This window comes from Geotrypetes seraphini, chromosome 3 (assembly GCF_902459505.1).
Source record: "Geotrypetes seraphini chromosome 3, aGeoSer1.1, whole genome shotgun sequence".
Taxonomy (NCBI): Eukaryota; Metazoa; Chordata; class Amphibia; order Gymnophiona; family Dermophiidae; genus Geotrypetes; species Geotrypetes seraphini.
Window position 1 is genome coordinate 241,720,999 of NC_047086.1, and position 17,712 is coordinate 241,738,710.

The 17,712-nt window shown below is 39.9% G+C and overlaps 1 protein-coding gene across 3 annotated transcripts in view; it reads left to right on the forward strand.

Moving 5' to 3' along the window:
• The window catches only part of LATS1 (large tumor suppressor kinase 1), a 114,793-nt gene extending 97,293 nt beyond the window's left edge, over window positions 1-17,500 (forward strand). For all 3 annotated transcript variants that reach the window (XM_033937266.1, XM_033937265.1, XM_033937267.1), the window contains exon 8: window positions 15,829-17,500. In XM_033937266.1, the coding sequence (XP_033793157.1) occupies window positions 15,829-16,341 (513 nt within the window). In that variant the 3' untranslated portion in view covers window positions 16,342-17,500. The remainder of the gene's footprint in view (window positions 1-15,828) is intronic.
• Window positions 17,501-17,712: the final 212 nt, after the last annotated feature.

Consider the following 17,712-nt stretch of genomic DNA (forward strand, 5'->3'; position numbering starts at 1 on the left):
AAGTAGATTGTGAAGCTGATTTGAGAACTCTGGACGAACTATATGGAATCAGGAGCCTATCTATAAAAGCAGGAGTATTGGTTTTTAATGTCTTAAAGACCAAGAGAGCTATTTTGTAAGTGATCCTGTAAGATATAGGCAACCAGTGGGCATTTTGTAATAAGGGAGTGACATGATCAAACTTTTTTGAGCCTGAAATAATCTTTATTGCAGTATTTTGAATGAGTTGAAGACGTCTTATATCCTTTTGGTAAGCCCCTTTTAATAAAGAGTTACAGTAATCTAATTTTGAGATTACTAAGGAATGAATTAATGTATTAAGAGAGAATGAATCAAGAAGGGGAGCAAGTGAACGGATCATTCTTAATCTGTAGAAACAGTTTTTAACCAATGCACTGATATGTGCTCGGAAAGTGAGGTTGTTGTCTATTAAGACTCCTAAGATTTTTGTATTGGTAGTTTGATTAAGGGGTTTATTATCAATTATAATTGGACTAGTAAGTTGAACTCCTTCTTTCCCTGAAAAAAGCACTGTTGTGGTTTTATTGATACTTAAGGAGAGTTGATTGTCATTTAACCACTCATGAATTTTAGCTAACTTATGATTAATTTCAGATATGTCCTGCAAACTGTTGGGATCAATGGTGTACAGAAGTTGGAAATCATCTGCATAGGCATATACTGTGAAGCCTATGGATTGACAGTGTTAAAAGAGGGGCCAAATAAATATTGAACAATAATGGTGAGAGTATAGACCCTTGTGGTATTCCATAATTAGTTTGAGACAGCTTAGAAAAAGAATTGTTGAAGAACACATTAGAAGATCTATCTGTAAAGTAAGAACGAAACCAATCTAATACTTGATCTGTGAGGCCTATAGAAGAAAGGCGGTGGAGTAATAAGCAGTGATCGATTGTGTCGAATGCAGCAGCTAAGTCAAGAGAAATGAGAATAACAGATTTATGTTGATCCAGAAAGTAGTGAATAGTTGTAATAAGACCTAATAATGAATGTTCAGTTGAATGATTTTTACGAAATCCGGTTTGATTGGGATGTAAAACCTGAGTTTTGTCAATGAAATCAGATAATTGCTGAAATACTACTTTTTCAGTGATTTTGGCTAGAAATGGAAGACTCGATATAGGACGATAATTAGAGCAATCAGACAAACTGGTTTTAGTATCCTTAATGATAGGAAGTAGAACAGAATGCTTCCAATCTGTTGGAACTGATGAGGTGGACAGACTTGTATGGATAATTTGAAGAATAGCTGGACCGAATACAGAGAAATAGCGTTTGAGAAGAAAAGGTGGAAAGGATTCCAATTTGGACCCTTTAAGTTTTAAACCTTGAAATAGCTGTTTTATTTCAGTTAGAGATGGAAGATTAAAGTTTGAACAAGTAGCATGTAGTGACGTAGTTTTTAATTTGTGATCGTCATCTAAATTATCCGTGAAATCAATGGATGAGGATGAGCTGACATTATTGGTTATGTTTGCTCTAATTGATATTATTTTATTGTGGAAAAAGTTGGCTAAACAATTAGCGGAAGGAGTATCAATTGGGGAAATGATAGGTTTATGTTTGAAAGTTGTTAAATGTTTTAACATTTTAAAAAGTGCTGAGGAGTTCTTAGTCATTGAGATTTTTTTACTGTAATACTGTTTCTTTGTTTTATTGATCATTTCACGGTAATGATGTGATTGTTGTTTATAAATGTCTAGATTGTTTTGAGTTGGTTTATTGCGCCATTTACGTTCGATTGAGCGTAATTGTCGCTTTAATAAAGCAAGGGAAGAATTATACCAGGGGTTTTTCTGCTTTTTAGAAGTGATAGTTTGAAATTTTATAGGAGCTATTTTGTCAAGAAGGGATTGACAGTTATTATTCCACATTAGGAGTTGGTCATTTATTGATAAAGATTTGAATTTGTCTAAATCAATTATAGGTGAAGTGATTAGAGAGTCATCGATTTTTTGAAAATCTCTTACCTTGACTACTTTAGTTAATTGAGGTAAATCTTGATTATGATTTAATTCTAGAACTGTTTTAATAATGCTTTGATCCGACCATGGAACTTTTAAGATTACAGGTTCAGAAAAGTTAGGAAGTAATTCCTCCGGGGCAAAAATCATATCTAATGTATGACCTTTTATATGAGTTATACCTGTTTTTAATGGTTTAAGGCTAAGATCATTTGTATGGAGAAGAAAATCTAAGGTATATGGATTAGATCTATCGTCGAAATGGAGATTAAAGTCCCCTAGAAGAATAGGAAATGTTGATGTAGTAACAAAGTTTGAGACAATTGATAATAGCTGAAAAAAGGTAGACTGATTAATAGGTGGTGGGTTATATAATAAAAGTAACTTAATGTTAGGAATTGTTCTAATTTTAAATTGAATGTATTCTATTGTATCTATGGCTTGAGTAATTTCTACTACTAGTGATAAATTAGATCTGTAAATGACAGCAAGACCGCCACCCTTTTTGCCTTTGCGATGGTTAAAACAAAAGTTGTAGTTGGGAGGGGTAGCGTAAGAAAGATAAGCTTCCTCACCTTCTGTTAGCCAGGTTTCTACAGTGCAGAGAAGATCAAATGGTTGGTGGTTTAAGAGATCTTTGATAATATGATGTTTGGAATGTAGGGATCTAACATTAATTAAGCCTATTTTTAGAGAGCTGACAAAGGAGGGAATAATTCTTTTAGGTAAGATTGAACTAGGCAGCTTGGAAGAATTATCAGAGGTTAGGTTTATCAAGTTAGTAGAGTTAAGAGTAGACAAAGAGTCTGAATGGGGAAATCTGCGACCCCAATGTACAGGGATATTGATTGGGTTTAGGTCCATTGACGAGTGAATGGTATGTGAACAGACTAATATGAAGTAAATATAAAATTTGGAAGGTAATCTATTAGACATGGATTGTGAATTTAACTTGTGGTAAAAGTGTTCTAAAAGTAGAGGGATGAAAATGTTAAATAAATAGTGAAATTGCCCCCAAAGTAGCACACAAAGGAGCGCAACAAGGAGCAGGACCTGCTCCTTGTTCGCGCTCCTTTGGCGCGCGCCAAAGGCGTGCGCCGCAAGAGGAAGGGAATTTATCTGCATGTACCAGCTGGGAAGGAGGCGTGTCCAGCGGGCCGCCGCTACGCGGCAGCGATTCAAAATGGAAGGGAAAGACTAGGGGATTGAAACACAACAGAAATAAGTGTTAATCAAATGATTAAAATAAAATAAAATCAGGTAATTAACTGTCCTACTTAGTTAAAAGTAAACTTTGAAACTTTAAATTTTAAAATAATTAAGAGCAAGGGTAACTGAACTAATAAAAGAATAAGATTACATATATAAAAGTAATTAACTAAAGCAAAAAAGCAAAAACTTACATTCAAACCAGAAGTAAGAAATATCGTAAGCATATAAAATTCCCTATACAGCTGAAAGTAAAGCCGTGAGTAAACTAAAATAGATAAAGTTCAGTGTTAAAAGCCTTTGTGAATTTAAAATAACAAACAAACAATAGTCCTTTTGCGGGGTAGATGATTCTGATAGCTCCTTGGTGGCCCAGACAACCTTGGTAACCTTGGTTCTCCCTTCTACTTCAGCTCACCATGAGGGAGCCACTACTTCTGCATATTTTTCCATCTCTTCTTACGCAGAGTCAAGGTTCTCTTCTACATCCCAACCTGCAGTTTTTGCACCTGACAGCTTGGTATCTCTCGGGCTGACAACTGACCTTCTATTCTCTCAATCGGTCAGAGACATCTTCCAGAAAACCAGTCAGAGACATCTTAGATGCTTCCAGAAAACCAGCCACACAACAGTGTTATACTCAAAAATGGACTCGGTTTTCTGCCTGGTGCAATTTTCATCATCAAGAACCAAAATCCACCTCTTTCTTCAGTTTTGGATTACCTCCTGCATTTGTCATATTCTGGCCTCAAGTCCACTTCCATTACAGTCCATCTCAGTGCAATTGTTGCTTTTCATCAACCAGTGGACGGAAAACTTCTCGTTGCTCATCCGGTGGTTTCCAAATTTATGAAAGGACTTTTCAATGTAAAACTACCTCTCGAACCACCTCCAGTAGTTTGGGATCTTAATGTTGTACTTGCTAAAGTGATGAAACTTCCATTTGAACCAATGTCTTCAGCCCATCTTAAATACCTTACTTGGAAAGTAGTTTTTGTCATTTCTCTAACTTCTGCCCGCACAGTAAGTGAACTTCAAGCACTGGTAGTAGATCCACCATTTACAGTATTCCATCATGATAAGGTGGTGCTCCGCACTCATCCGAAGGTCTTAACAAAAGTTGTCACCGAGTTCCATCTCAATCAATCCATTGTTCTTCCAGTATTTTTCATCAAGCCTCATTCCCATCCTGGAGAAACAGGTCTTCATACTCTGGACTGCAAATGAGCATCGGTCTACTATTTTGGATGAACTAAACCACATAGATCATGTCCACAACTTTTTGTCTCCTTTGATTCTAACAAGTTGGGGCATCCTGTTTCCATAAGGACAATTTCCAACTAATTGGCTGCATATATCTCGCTTTGTTATGCTCAGGCTGGGCTGCAATTGGAGGGTCATGTCACAGCCCATAAGGTTCGAGCTATGACAGCTTCAGTACCTTTTCTCCGCTCTACCCCTATTGATGAAATCTGCAAAGCTGCTACTTGGTTCATACTTTTACCTCTCATTACTGTCTGGAATCCTATTCCATACGGGATGGACATTTCAGCCAAGCAGTATTACAAAATTTATTTTCCTGAACACCAAACTTCCACCATCCCATTTTGGTTAGTTTGGAGGTCACCTACATGCGAGAATATGCTGCCTGCTTGTCCTGAGATAAAGCACAGTTACTTACTGTAACAGATATTATCCAGGGACAGCAAGCAGATATTCTTACAACCCACCCACCTCCCCTGATTGGCTTCTTAGCTGGCTTACTGAAATGAGGAGCTGCACACCTACGTCAGGCGGGAAGGCATTCGCGCATGCGTGGTGTGGTCAGTCGCAAACTATCTAAAGTGAAATGCACAAACACTTTAGCAGCTATCCGTACCATGGCTCCGTGGATGTCGTCACCCACATGTAAGAATATCTGCCTGCTGTCCTTGGATATAACACCTGTTACGATAAGTAACTGTGCTTTCTGGACCTGACGTTCACGACGGTTTTTCTGGTCATTGTTGTCTCGGCATGGTGTATTTTGGAGTTTCTGCTCTTTCGTGCAGAGAACCTTTTTTCCGTATGATAGACGCGGGTGTTTTCCTCCGTACTGTACATTCCTTCTTGTTAACGGTGGTCTCTGCTTTCTGAGTCAATCAGGAGGTTAGTTTGCCTGCATTTCATAAAAAATACGGAGCGCGAAGATCAGATCTTCCATGAATTAGATGTCCGGAGGATCTTTTTCCTTTATTTGGAAAGGATAACTGAGTTCAGGGCTGTCTGATCACTTTTTTGTTCTCACTGATACACCTCACCGTTGAAGGCCGGCATCCAAGTCCTCGATCACTCGATGGATTTGAAATGCCATTTCCACGACTTACATCACCCATGGCACGCAGCTTACCGCACTCTTTGACAGGAAGAGTGGCGGTGTCATGGGCGGTATCTCGCGTGATTCATTCTGATGAAATTTACAGCATGGCTCTTGGTCCTCTCTTCATACTTTTATCTGGTTTTACCGAATGAATGTGGTGGTGCGTTCTGCTGCTGTTTTTCGGGACCTCGGTTTTGTAGACAGACTCTTCCTCCCTAGCGTCAGTGGCTTTGGTACATCACCTAGCGTATGGAATCCAGAAGGGACATAACAGAATGGAAGATTAGGTTTATACCTTTGATAATCTTCTTTTTGTTAGTCCCTGGAGGATTCCATACTACTGTATACAACTGTATTCACTCAGTTGTTTGGAGTAGCCTGCTCCTTTCTGCCTCAGTTATTCTCATTGCTGGCTTGAAGATTTCCAGCCAGTTGCCAGATCCTGTGGGGAGTTTCTGTGAATATGCACATTACTGAAGGCCATTCTTAGGGTGCTCATTGCATACACAGGTTAGTACAGCATTGTTCCTCAATGTTTTTCTGAGTTGCTTTGTGCCTATTTATTACTTGTTAATATTTTGCAGAGCAAACCTGTTCGTGAGTTACTTGTGTTGATGGGGATTTTCTCCTGTACCCCCTTGTCCTGGATTTACAGGTATGTGCTTGGCTTTGGGACTGAACTGATTCTACCACTAGGGGAAGTGCAGCATGTGTTCTGAGACGATTTAGATTTCTGCAACATCCGGACTGCGGTTTGGGGATTGGACCACCTAGCGTATGGAATCCGGAAGGGACTAACAGAAAGAAGATTATTGAAGGTATAAACCTAATCTTCCATTAAGGAAATAATAATTTTTGGCTGCTATTAAGGATTGACAGTACTTGGTCATGTGTTTCCTACAGTTTAGCTTGTCCTCATCTAGATGAGATTTGCACGCTCTCTTTTCCAGTTTCCATCCTTCACATTTAAGGATCCAAAGTTCTGGAGAGAACCAAGGTGAGCATCTTTGATATAAGACATTTTTTTAGTGGTACTGTTTTCTTTAGGGCTTTAGTTCAAGCGTGCGTTTCAAATATCAATCTGCTCCGACATTATAGTTGTCTTTTCTTTCACATATGGATGTATTTAATGTAAATTAGAAATTGACAAAATAAGAAATTCAGCTAAGCCTTTCTGTGAAAATGCAGTAGATTTATGCAATTAGAAATGATGTGAAGTGCTACTTTAGGAAGGAGCATGTTAAAACTAGCTTATGCTGTGTAACTAGTGCAAGAAAGGGAATAGTATCATTCTGACTTTTTCCTGCCCTTTCATTTATCTGTATATTTTAATCTCGAGTAGGCAGCCACAGTTCTTGAGGGCAACAGCCCAGTTGAGTTTCAAGATTTTCACAATGGATGTGCATGAGATATACTACTTCCATTGTATGCAGATAGATTTCAAGCATATTCATTGTGTAATTAACTCTTTCCAAACTTGGTGTACTTGCCTTGCCCCGCCCTGTACACTTCTTTGAGGGGGTAAACAGTCAGTTGGACAAAGGGGAACCCGTAGACATCATTTACCTCAACTTCAAAAAGGCCTTTGACAAGGTACCCCATGAGCGGCTACTTAAAACAGGATACTGGGCTTGATGGACCTTCGGTCTGTCCCAGTATGGTAATTCTTATGTTCTATTCCTGGCCCTGGCTCCTACTCTCTTGGGGAAGGTACACAAAGCAGTGCTTACAACCTCCTTTGCTCCTCCAGTCAGGTAGAGGGAGTTCCATACATCCATTGCTCACAAGTGATGTATAGAAACATAGAAACATAGAAGATGACAGCAGAAAAGGGCCACAGCCCATCAAGTCTGCCCACTCCAACAACCCTACCCCCTTGAATTTACCCCCCTAGAGATCCCACATGTGTATCCCATTTCCTTTTAAAATCCGGCACGCTGCTGGCCTGAATCACCTGAAGTGGAAGTTCATTCCAACGATCGACCACCCTTTCGGTGAAGAAGAACTTCCTGGTGTCGCCATGAAATTTCCCACCCCTGATTTTCAGCGGATGTCCTCTTGTGGCCGAGGGACCTTTAAAAAAGAAGATATCATCCTCCACCTCAATACGGCCTGTGATATATTTAAATGTCTCTATCATGTCTCCTCTCTCTCTACGTTCTTCGAGTGAATATAGCTGCAATTTATTCAGCCTTTCTTCATACGGGAGGTCTTTGAGTCCTGAGACCATCCTGGTGGCCATTCTTTGAACCGACTCAACTCTCAGCACATCTTTTTGGTAATGTGGCCTCCAGAATTGTACACAATATTCCAGATGAGGCCTCACCATGGATCTGTACAACGGCATTATAACTTCGGGCTTCCGGCTGATAAAGCTTCTTCGGATACAACCCATCATTTGTCTTGCCTTTGATGAAGCCTTCTCCACTTGATTGGCAGTCTTCATGTCTTCGCTAATGATCACCCCCAAATCACGTTCCGCCTTGGTCCTAACTAAGGTTTCACCATTTAGTGTGTAAGTTTTGCATGGATTCCTGCTGCCGAGGTGCATGACCTTACATTTTCTAGCATTGAAGTTTAGCTGCCAAGTCGAGGACCAGTGTTCCAATAGAAGTAGGTCCTGCGTCATACTGTCTGGTAAAGTGTTCTCACTTACTATGTTGCATAATTTGGCGTCATCGGCGAATAATGTGATTTTACCCTGAAGCCCCTGAGTCAGATCTCCCACAAATATGTTGAAGAGGATCGGGCCCAAGACCGAGCCCTGAGGCACTCCACTGATCACCTCTGACGTTTTTGAAGGGGCACCATTCAACACCACTCTCTGAAGTCTACCGTTTAGCCAATCATCGACCCATGTAGTTAATGTCTCTCCCAGTCCCATTGATTTCATCTTGTTCAATAGTCTGCGGTGCGGAACGCTATCAAAAGCTTTACTAAAGTCCAAGTAAACGACGTCTAGGGACTCACCCACATCCAGTTCCTTGTTATCCAGTCAAAGAAACTAATTAGATTGGATTGGCAGGACTTAGGAAGCTGTGGAACCACGGGGTGGAAGGGGATGTGCACAGATGGGTCAAACACTGGTTGACAGGCAGAAGACAGAGGGTTGGAGTGAAGGGTCACTACTCAGGCTGGAGGAAAGTCACGAGCGGAGTCCCGCAGGGGTCTGTACTCGGACCGCTGCTGTTCAATGTATTTATAAATGACCTGGAAACGGGGACGAAGTGTGAAGTTATCAAATTTGCGGATGACACTAAACTCTGTAGAAGGGTTAGAAATGCGGAAGAGTATGAGGACCTACAAAGAGACCTAAACAAACTGGAGGAGTGGGTGAATAAATGGCAGATGGATTTCAATGTAGGGAAATGCAAGGTCATGCATATAGGGAGAAAGAACCCGATGTTCAGCTACCAAATGGGGGGATTAGTATTAGAGGGAAGTAACCTTGAAAGAGATTTGGGTGTACTGGTGGACACAACAATGAAGTCAACAGCACAATGTGCAGCAGCCGCGAAGAAGGCAAACAGAATGTTTGGTATTATTAAGAAGGGTATTACGACCAGAACGAGAGAAGTCATTCTGCCGTTGTATCGGGCAATGGTGCGCCCGCACCTGGAGTACTGTGTTCAGTATTGGTCACCGTACCTTAAGAAGGATATGGCAATACTTGAGAGGGTCCAGAGGAGAGCGACACGAATGATTAAGGGCATGGAAAGATTCATACACTGAAAGATTGGAGAGATTGGGGCTCTTCTCCCTGGAAAAGCGGAGACTCAGAGGAGACATGATAGAGACCTACAAGATCATGAAGGGCATAGAGAGAGTAGAGAGGGACAGATTTTTCAAACTTTCAAAACATAAAAGAACAAGAGGGCATTCGGAAAAGTTGGAAGGAGACAGATTCAAAACGAATACTAGGAAGTTTTTCTTTACCCAGCGTGTGGTGGACACCTGGAATGCGCTTCCAGAGGACGTAATAGGACAGAGTACGGTACTGGAGTTCAAGAAAGGATTGGACAATTTCCTGCTGGAAAAAGGGATAGAGGGGTATAGATAGAGGGCTACTGCACAGGTCCTGGACCTGTTGGGCCGCCGCGTGAGCGGACTGCTGGGCGCGATGGACCTCGGGTCTGACCCAGTGGAGGCATTGCTTATGTTCTTATGTCTTTTGAAACAATTAAAGCTATATGTTTCCTGCACATTATTTAAAATATGGTTTCTAAATGGGAGAAAAAATATTAGTGTAGTGTTACTTAATAATAGCTTCTTCATGTGATTACTGATTTGATTTATTAAATTTGATTATCCACTTTCCACCAAAAGGCACTCAAGCAGTTTACAATAAAAAATGTTCAAACAATAAGATCACAAATGGCAAAAAGCAAACATATGGCTAATACATACATACGCCTAATACCTGTACTCCACCAGTTCCAAAAGTCACTTAAGCAAAATGCTATCTCAAACAGCCAAGTTTTGACTGCTTTGCGAAAGCTAAAATAAGTAGTCAGTTAAGCTAGTTCTTAAGGCAAACAGTTCCATAAGAACAGATCTGCATTACAGAAGGCTCACCTCCTTGTAGATGTCAAATGAATTGTCAATAAAAGACAATTAAAGATAGTCTGTCACTGGGAAGAAAGCAGCATGTTACATTACATTAATGGCTTATATTCCGCCTGTACCTTGCAGTTCTAAGCGGATTACATCAAAAAGATAACTGGACATTTCCAGGAAGAGAAATACATTAAAGTGGTTGGACCTAGTACAACAAAAAAGATAGCTGGACTTTTCCAGTAAGAGGAATACAATTAAGGCGTATGGTCTAAAACAATTTTGATGTGAGGATTCTAAGAGGGGGCGAGAGGGGAAAAAGGAAGGGGTTAGGACGTTTGGGTGAATTTCTTGAATAGTAGGGTCTTGATTTCTTTGCGGAAAGCCTTGAGGTCCGTTGAAGCTGTCAGTAGGTTGGTGATGGTGGGATCCAATTTAGCTGCATGTGTTGCTAGTAAATTGTCATACATCTTTTTGCGTTTAGTTCCTTTAAAAGGGGGGTAGGAGAAAGGGGATTGGGTTCTCCTCTGTTTGGTTGAGAGGTTCCTGTTTAGATGGTTGTTTAGGTGGGTGGGTGCCGTTCCGTTTAATGTTTTGAATAACATGCAGTATAGTTTGAATTGGATGCGGGCTTGTATTGGAAGCCAGTGTGAGTCTAGGAAGGCATTGGTGATGTGGTCAAATTTACCAAGGGAATAGATCATTCTGAGGGCAGTGTTCTGCACGGTCTGTAGTTGTTTTATTAGGTAGGTGGGACAAGAAAGGTAGAGGATATTGCAATAATCCAATAGACTTAGGATTAGGTATTGGACTATGAGTCTGAATTGTTCTTTTTCAAAGAATTTTCTGATTTTGCGAAGGTTGTGCATGGTGAAGAATGCTTTTTGTGTGATTTTATTGATTTGCATCTGAAGAGTGCAACCTCTGTCTACTGTTACTCCAAGGAGTTTGAGAGTGGGTTGTATGGGATATTTGGTGGTTTTTATTTCTAGTTCAGTTATAGAAGGGGTTTTGTCCTTTTCAAGCAGTAGAAATTTAGTTTTATCTGGGTTGAGCTTCAGTTTGTGTTCTGTCATCCATTTTTCCACTGCTTCTAGAGTTTTTTCCAGGATGTCTGATGTGGTGGGGTCTTGTGTGTCGAAGGGGAGGAGTATGGTGATATCGTCTGCATAGCTGAATGAGGTTACTTTGAGTTTGTCTAACAGGGTACCGAGGGAGGAAATGAAAAGATTGAAGAGCATGGGTGACAGTGGGGAACCTTGGGGTACTCCGCAGGGATTGGTCCAAGGCTCCGATATAAGATCTTTTGTTTTTACTCTGTATGTTCTTGTTTTAAGGAATCCTTGAAACCAGTTGTATACTTCGCCTGAGATCCCTATTGCTTCTAATATCTGAAGAAGTATGGTGTGGTCAACCAGGTCAAATGCGGCAGAGAGGTCGAGTTGAATTATCATCATCCTTCTTCCTTTGCTAAGGTGCTGTCTGGCTATATCTAGAAGGGAAACTAGCAGTGTCTCGGTGCTGTGGTTATATCTGAACCCCGATTGAGTTGGGTGGAGTAGGTTGTGGTCTTCAAGGTAGTTGGTGAGGTATTTGGCAACCAGACCTTCTATTATGTTGCATGCAAATACTAGCCAATTTGATTAACAGATATTTTAGGACATCCATCTTAAAGGCTTTGAACCCTAAACAAAGTTGTTTAAACATAATTCTTGTTAAAATAACTAATGGAGATCTGCTAAAATGGGGGAAGGGAAAGGGACTGAGACTTGTATTCCTGCCTTTTTGTAGTTTTTACAACCACACTCAAAGCAGTTTACATACAGGTGCTTCAAGTATTTTCCCTATCTGTCCCAGTAGGCTCACAAACTATAATGTAACTGGGGCAGTGAAGGATTAAGTGACTTGCTCAGGGTTACAAGGAGCAGCACGGGGTTTGAACCCACAACCTCAGGGTGCTGAGGCTGTAGCTCTGATCACTAAGCCACACCTATAACAAGGCACACTGCTGTGTTTTGTTCCAACTGCAAACACTTAAGACTATACTGTGCAACACCTTGCAACAGGAATTTACAGTAATCCATTGTACTCATCATCAGCACGTATACCACTTTAATCAAATTTGATCTGGCTAAAAATGGCATAAACTGTCAAGGTGTTTGATATTCTGCCAAATTATTTGGCAAAATATCTAACACTATATACTCTGCCAAGGGCGCTGAGGTCACAGAATCGTTGGTTGTTAGATACAGCAAAGTAGAATAATCTACGATATATATATGGGCCAAAAGTTCATGTTTCTCTGTAGCTGGACCATTTATGTGGAATGCCTTATCTAGTACCTTATGGTTCTGTAGAAGTCTATTGTAATTTAGAAAGTTGCTTAAGACCCATTTGTTTGCTCAGACTTTTCTAAGCTAATAACCTACCTTTCTGAATGTCATCTTCTGCGGGTTACCAGATATTTTTTTGCTTTATTGTGAAGTAATGGTAGTAGATGAATGGCAGAGATGTGATCTATATGCTAAGATGATATGATTTTTATTGATGTATGTGATTTTTTTTTAAAAGATGTTTAAATTTGAATTGTGTATTTGATACTGTGAGCCGTCTTGGATGAAGGCAGATTAGAAATGTTTTAAATAAATAAATAAATCATTCACAGTTGGTAGAAATACAGCCTCACCCACCCTATTAATATGCAGATTATTTATGCAGATTATTTATTTATTTATTTAGATTTTTATCCCGTCCTCCCAGTAGCTCAGAACGGTTTACAAGTAAACATTCACAATGGAGTGAATTGGACATACAAGATTATACAGTAGATTTAAATACTTGGACATACAAGACTGTGCAGCAGTTTAGATATAGGGCCTATACAGCAAATTAAGAACAGTAGTTTAAATATAAGTAGTTTAGTTTAGTTTAGATACAAGTTATTTGAGTATAGGCTGAGAGTGAACTATACAGAAAATATCAGCTTCTTATCAAATAAAATTCCCAAAGAGGTAAATGTATCTTCAAGAAGCAGAGTCTTGCCCTGAATGATGGGTAATGTCATCAAGGATTAGATCAATAAAATCCACATATATACAGATTTTTCAGCATTTGAGACTTAACTCATTAGTCTACATGCTGGAGATCTTTTCCAGGGGATGTGTGTTTGCATATGGGGCTGGAATCAGGATTCTTACTCTTACATAAGCTGAGAGCATGTAGGCCAGATATCATCTGCCTTGGGCCTTTGGAGTAGAGGTAGCACAAGGCAAGGAATGTGTTCTTTATGGTCAGGAGATCAGTGAGCATGGACATACTTTTTTTTTTTTGTATACTGTAGTTTTTCACGGATTCTTATATATATTGAGGGGCAATCTAGCCTAGTAAAGTTTTATATTTGTATAAGAAGTTTAGTTTGTAGGGGTATGCGTAGAAGTGAATGTGAAGGTTGCATGGGAACAGAAATCAAACCCATCCCTATAACATTCAAAAGTAGTTATATCATTTAATTATGCTACCAAAGTACGTTAGAGACTAACGGAAACCTGTTTACAAGGTATGTATTCTTCCTGATTAATGTTTCCAAATAAGAAAAGACGCTTCATTAATTTAGAAATATTAATTAGGAAGAATACATACTTTACACTAGAGGCTCTGACAGAGACCCATTTACAAATATAAAATATAAATAGCTGATGAGGATCCCCAAGCTCTGTCAGCTGAAGACTTCATCCAAAGGTGGTCAAAGCTCCCTTTTACCATGCTTGACAGGCAGCAGCAGCAGTAATGTTCTTGAGCTACAAATGCTGGCACCTCAATGGCTCAAGCACACTGCCTCACTTGGTAGAAGGGAGTTCCAGCCACCTATGGAGGGAGGTCATCAGCTGCTGGTGCTTGGGGATCCCTACCAGCTACAGCAATAAATTTTAGTCAATAAATTTAAAATTAAATGTTCATTAACCTTTGTCTTGACATTTATTTTTCCATCAAGTTGGTTCCAGTTTTTCTTTATTCTTTCTTGTCTTTCGCAAATTCTCCTTCAAGCAGCTGCTGTCTATTTGTATTTTCTCCTCTATTGTCTTGTTCCATTCCCGAACTACAACTGCCTCTGACATATTGACTTTTCAATTTAGTTCTTTCCTTCCTTTTTTTCTTTTCTACCTCAGTCCACTCAAATTTCACTCTCTTCTTTCTGCTCATCCTATCAAATTTCCATCTTTTCACCCACTCCTCTGTTCCCTTCCATTTTCAGTCTACTCACTCACTGTAATCACTATCCTTTGCTCATTCATTTCCCTGCCAACCCTTCCTGCCTCTCCCATATGGTACCATCATTCCTAGCTTCTCTCTCCCTTCACCCTTCTGCCCAGCATCTACTCCCTCTTCTCCTCTTCCCACCCTTAAAACCTGAAATCTCAGTGTCCCTTCCACTGCACCCCCCCATACGCACCTTACCAGCATCCTCCTGTCCGTTCCTTCTTCCTTCAGCATTTCTCCTTCCCCCTTTTCCCTACAATTGTACAACATCCTCATTTCTTTCTGTTCCTGGATCCAAAATCTCCTCCCCATCCTGCCTCCTGCACAACATTTCTTCCTCGCTTCTCCACACCCATGTCTAATATTACTCCCTCTCTCATCTTTTTCCTATCCCCACCATAAAGCATCTCTTGCCCCTCTCCACCTGCACCATGGACAACATTTCTTCTATAACCCCTCTCCCTCCATTCCCTTCCCTTCACCACCATGTTCAACATTTCTCCTTCTCACATTCCTTTCCATTCCCATACAGGATCTGTCACACCATTCCCTCTCCACCACCATGTCAAACATTTCTCCCTCTCATCTTTCTCCCTCCATGCATCTCTACCTCCCTTCTCTCCACTGCCATTTTCAAAAATTCCCCCCCCCCCACTGTACAGCATCCATCTGTCTCTCTCCGCACCCACCCCATGCCAAATAATTCTCCCTAAGTTCACCATTTCTCCCGTTCTTCCACAACATTTCTCCTCTCTGCTCCTCTTCCCCCCCCCCCACACCAATGCAGCATTTTAGACTCCCTCTCTCCTCTTTTCCTTAACAGGCAGATAGATGTCTTCAAAAGGCTATGGGCAGCACTTCCTACATGCTGCCAACAGCTGACCCATAAGCCTTCCCTCTGATGTGCAAACCCATCAGAGGGAAGGTTTCCGGGTCAGCCACTGGCAAGCATGTAGGAAGTGCAGCCCAACGGCCTTGAAGATGATTTACCTCTGAAGGGCAGAGAGAAGGTGCAGTTACGCTGAAATCAAAGGGAGGAGAAGGAGGCAGTGCTTGAGCGTCTTTACTTGGAGGACCTTGAGCAGGTACACTTCTATAGGAACTCAGCAGGAGCTACTTTCATCCTTGCAGGATCCCCAAAGGTTTCCCATGACTTGGAAGGTAACCCCGCCAACCTTGTTCCTGTGCAGCTCTCTTGTGGAATGTACAAATATAAACAAGAGAACATAAATAAGTGTCCAATTTATCTGCCAGTGTTTGAATGTGGAGGCTGCTTCCTTCTGAGACAAAATATTTGACTTATCTATAGGGTAAAGTTCTGCAATTCACTAATGGAGAATTTTATTTCACAAAATATTTTCTGCAAGAATAGTAGTTTTGAGCCACTGAAGGAAATGCAGGGGAAAAAATTCAGGTTCCAGGTTATATGTATGTCGTATAACTTTTGCTTATTTGTCTTTTAAGGTTATTAATTGGCAGACATCTCTTCATATCCCACCCCTATCCAAGCTTACACCTGAGGCCTCTGATCTCATTATTAAACTCTGCCGAGGGCCTGATGACCGCTTGGGGAAGAATGGTGCAGATGAGATAAAAGCTCACCCCTTTTTTAAAAGCATTGATTTCTCCAGTGATCTCCGTCAGCAGCCAGCAGTGTATATACCTAAGATAACCCATCCCACGGACACTTCAAACTTTGATCCTGTGGATCCAGATAAGTTGTGGAGTGAAGATAAGGAGGACAATGTGAATGACACATTGAATGGGTGGTACAGAAATGGGAAGCACCCAGAACATGCCTTCTATGAGTTCACATTCCGCAGGTTCTTTGATGACAATGGTTACCCTTACAACTACCCTAAGCCCATTGAATATGACTGTCGTAATCCAGAGAACTTGGAGCTCCAGCAGTCAGATGAGGAAGAGGATCAGCAGACAGGCAAACAAGTTCAAAACAAAGATTTGGTGTACGTTTAAGAAGTTGGTGGTGAAACTCAGGCTTTGCCCTGCTGTCATAAATCAAAGATGGTCGGTCTACAGGAGTTTAATCTTATGCAAAAAAATTTTAAAGAGGGAAATCCTTTTCTAAATTTTCTTATTTACTTTTCCCCAAAGAGAGGAGGGAAATCCTTTGCAAAATATTAATTTATTCTAGCATTATTAAATCAGTAGTTTGTAGACTTGATTATAAGAAAGAAAAAAATATAAATTATGAACTTTTTTACAGTTCTGTGCTTAAAAGTACATAAAATAGGAAATATTATAACAATTTGTCAAAGGCAACACCTATCTATTTTTACATGTAATTAAAAAGATGTTTCGGAACTTTGGATTGCCATGGCTGCAATGCTTTGACCAAATATAAATGTAAATCTACGTAGTCTGAGGAGTTCTGAAGTAGCAAATTAAAATGAGTTGCTGTCCTTTGTACATGCTGTCATGTATACATAAAATTGTATTTATAAATTGTTCTGTAAACTTCATGTAAATATTCTTGTTTAGATTCACAATGACCTATCCTAGGGCAGGCCCTCTTGCTGCATTTCTTTTCTACTTTATTTTGTAATAGAAGCTGTAAATAAATAATACAGCAGTCATTGTCAGAAGTTTTTAAACAAAAAAATAGAACTCTGTAATGTCTTCTGCTATTGCAAAATGCAAAGCTGTGAGTAGGAATGATTTATTTTGGATTATAGTGATGTTTTCATGTTTGGGAAATTCAGTGGGTGGGTTTGTTATGATAATGCTGCTGCTGTTGCCCAGGATACCATTGATCTGTTTTTAAATTCTTTTGCGCCTTTGGTATTTAAAGTGAAAACTTTGCTTTAATTCAACCAGAGCAAATTGGTGGTTCCTTGGGTCAACAAATATAACTGTATATATAAATATATACATATATAAATAAATATATATTTTGTATTATAAGCATTTTGCTGACAGAGCACTATCTTTTTGTAAAATGACACTAGATTCTAAATCAAACTTGATGGTATATCCTATTTCTGAATGTAATCGCTACTTGCGATAATTGGCATTCCAGACATGCATTTTTTGCCTTGGTGTTTTTTCCCTCAGTATGTTTTTGGTCTGTTTCTTATATCTTGACAGGAATAATAAAAAGTAAACTGTGTAACTATATCTTGGTTTTGTCTTATGTTAAGTATATGTGGTCCGTGAGATATCCATTAAGACACAATGAGTAATTGTAGTTTATATATTTTTGGGATTTCTATCTTGTGTATTTTAGATGGGGAAGGAAGGAATTTTTGCTTTGTGTTCTCTTCCCCCCCCCTAATTCAAAGGAAAAAAAACAGGAATTGAGTGCTACCCAATAATAGCATTGGTATG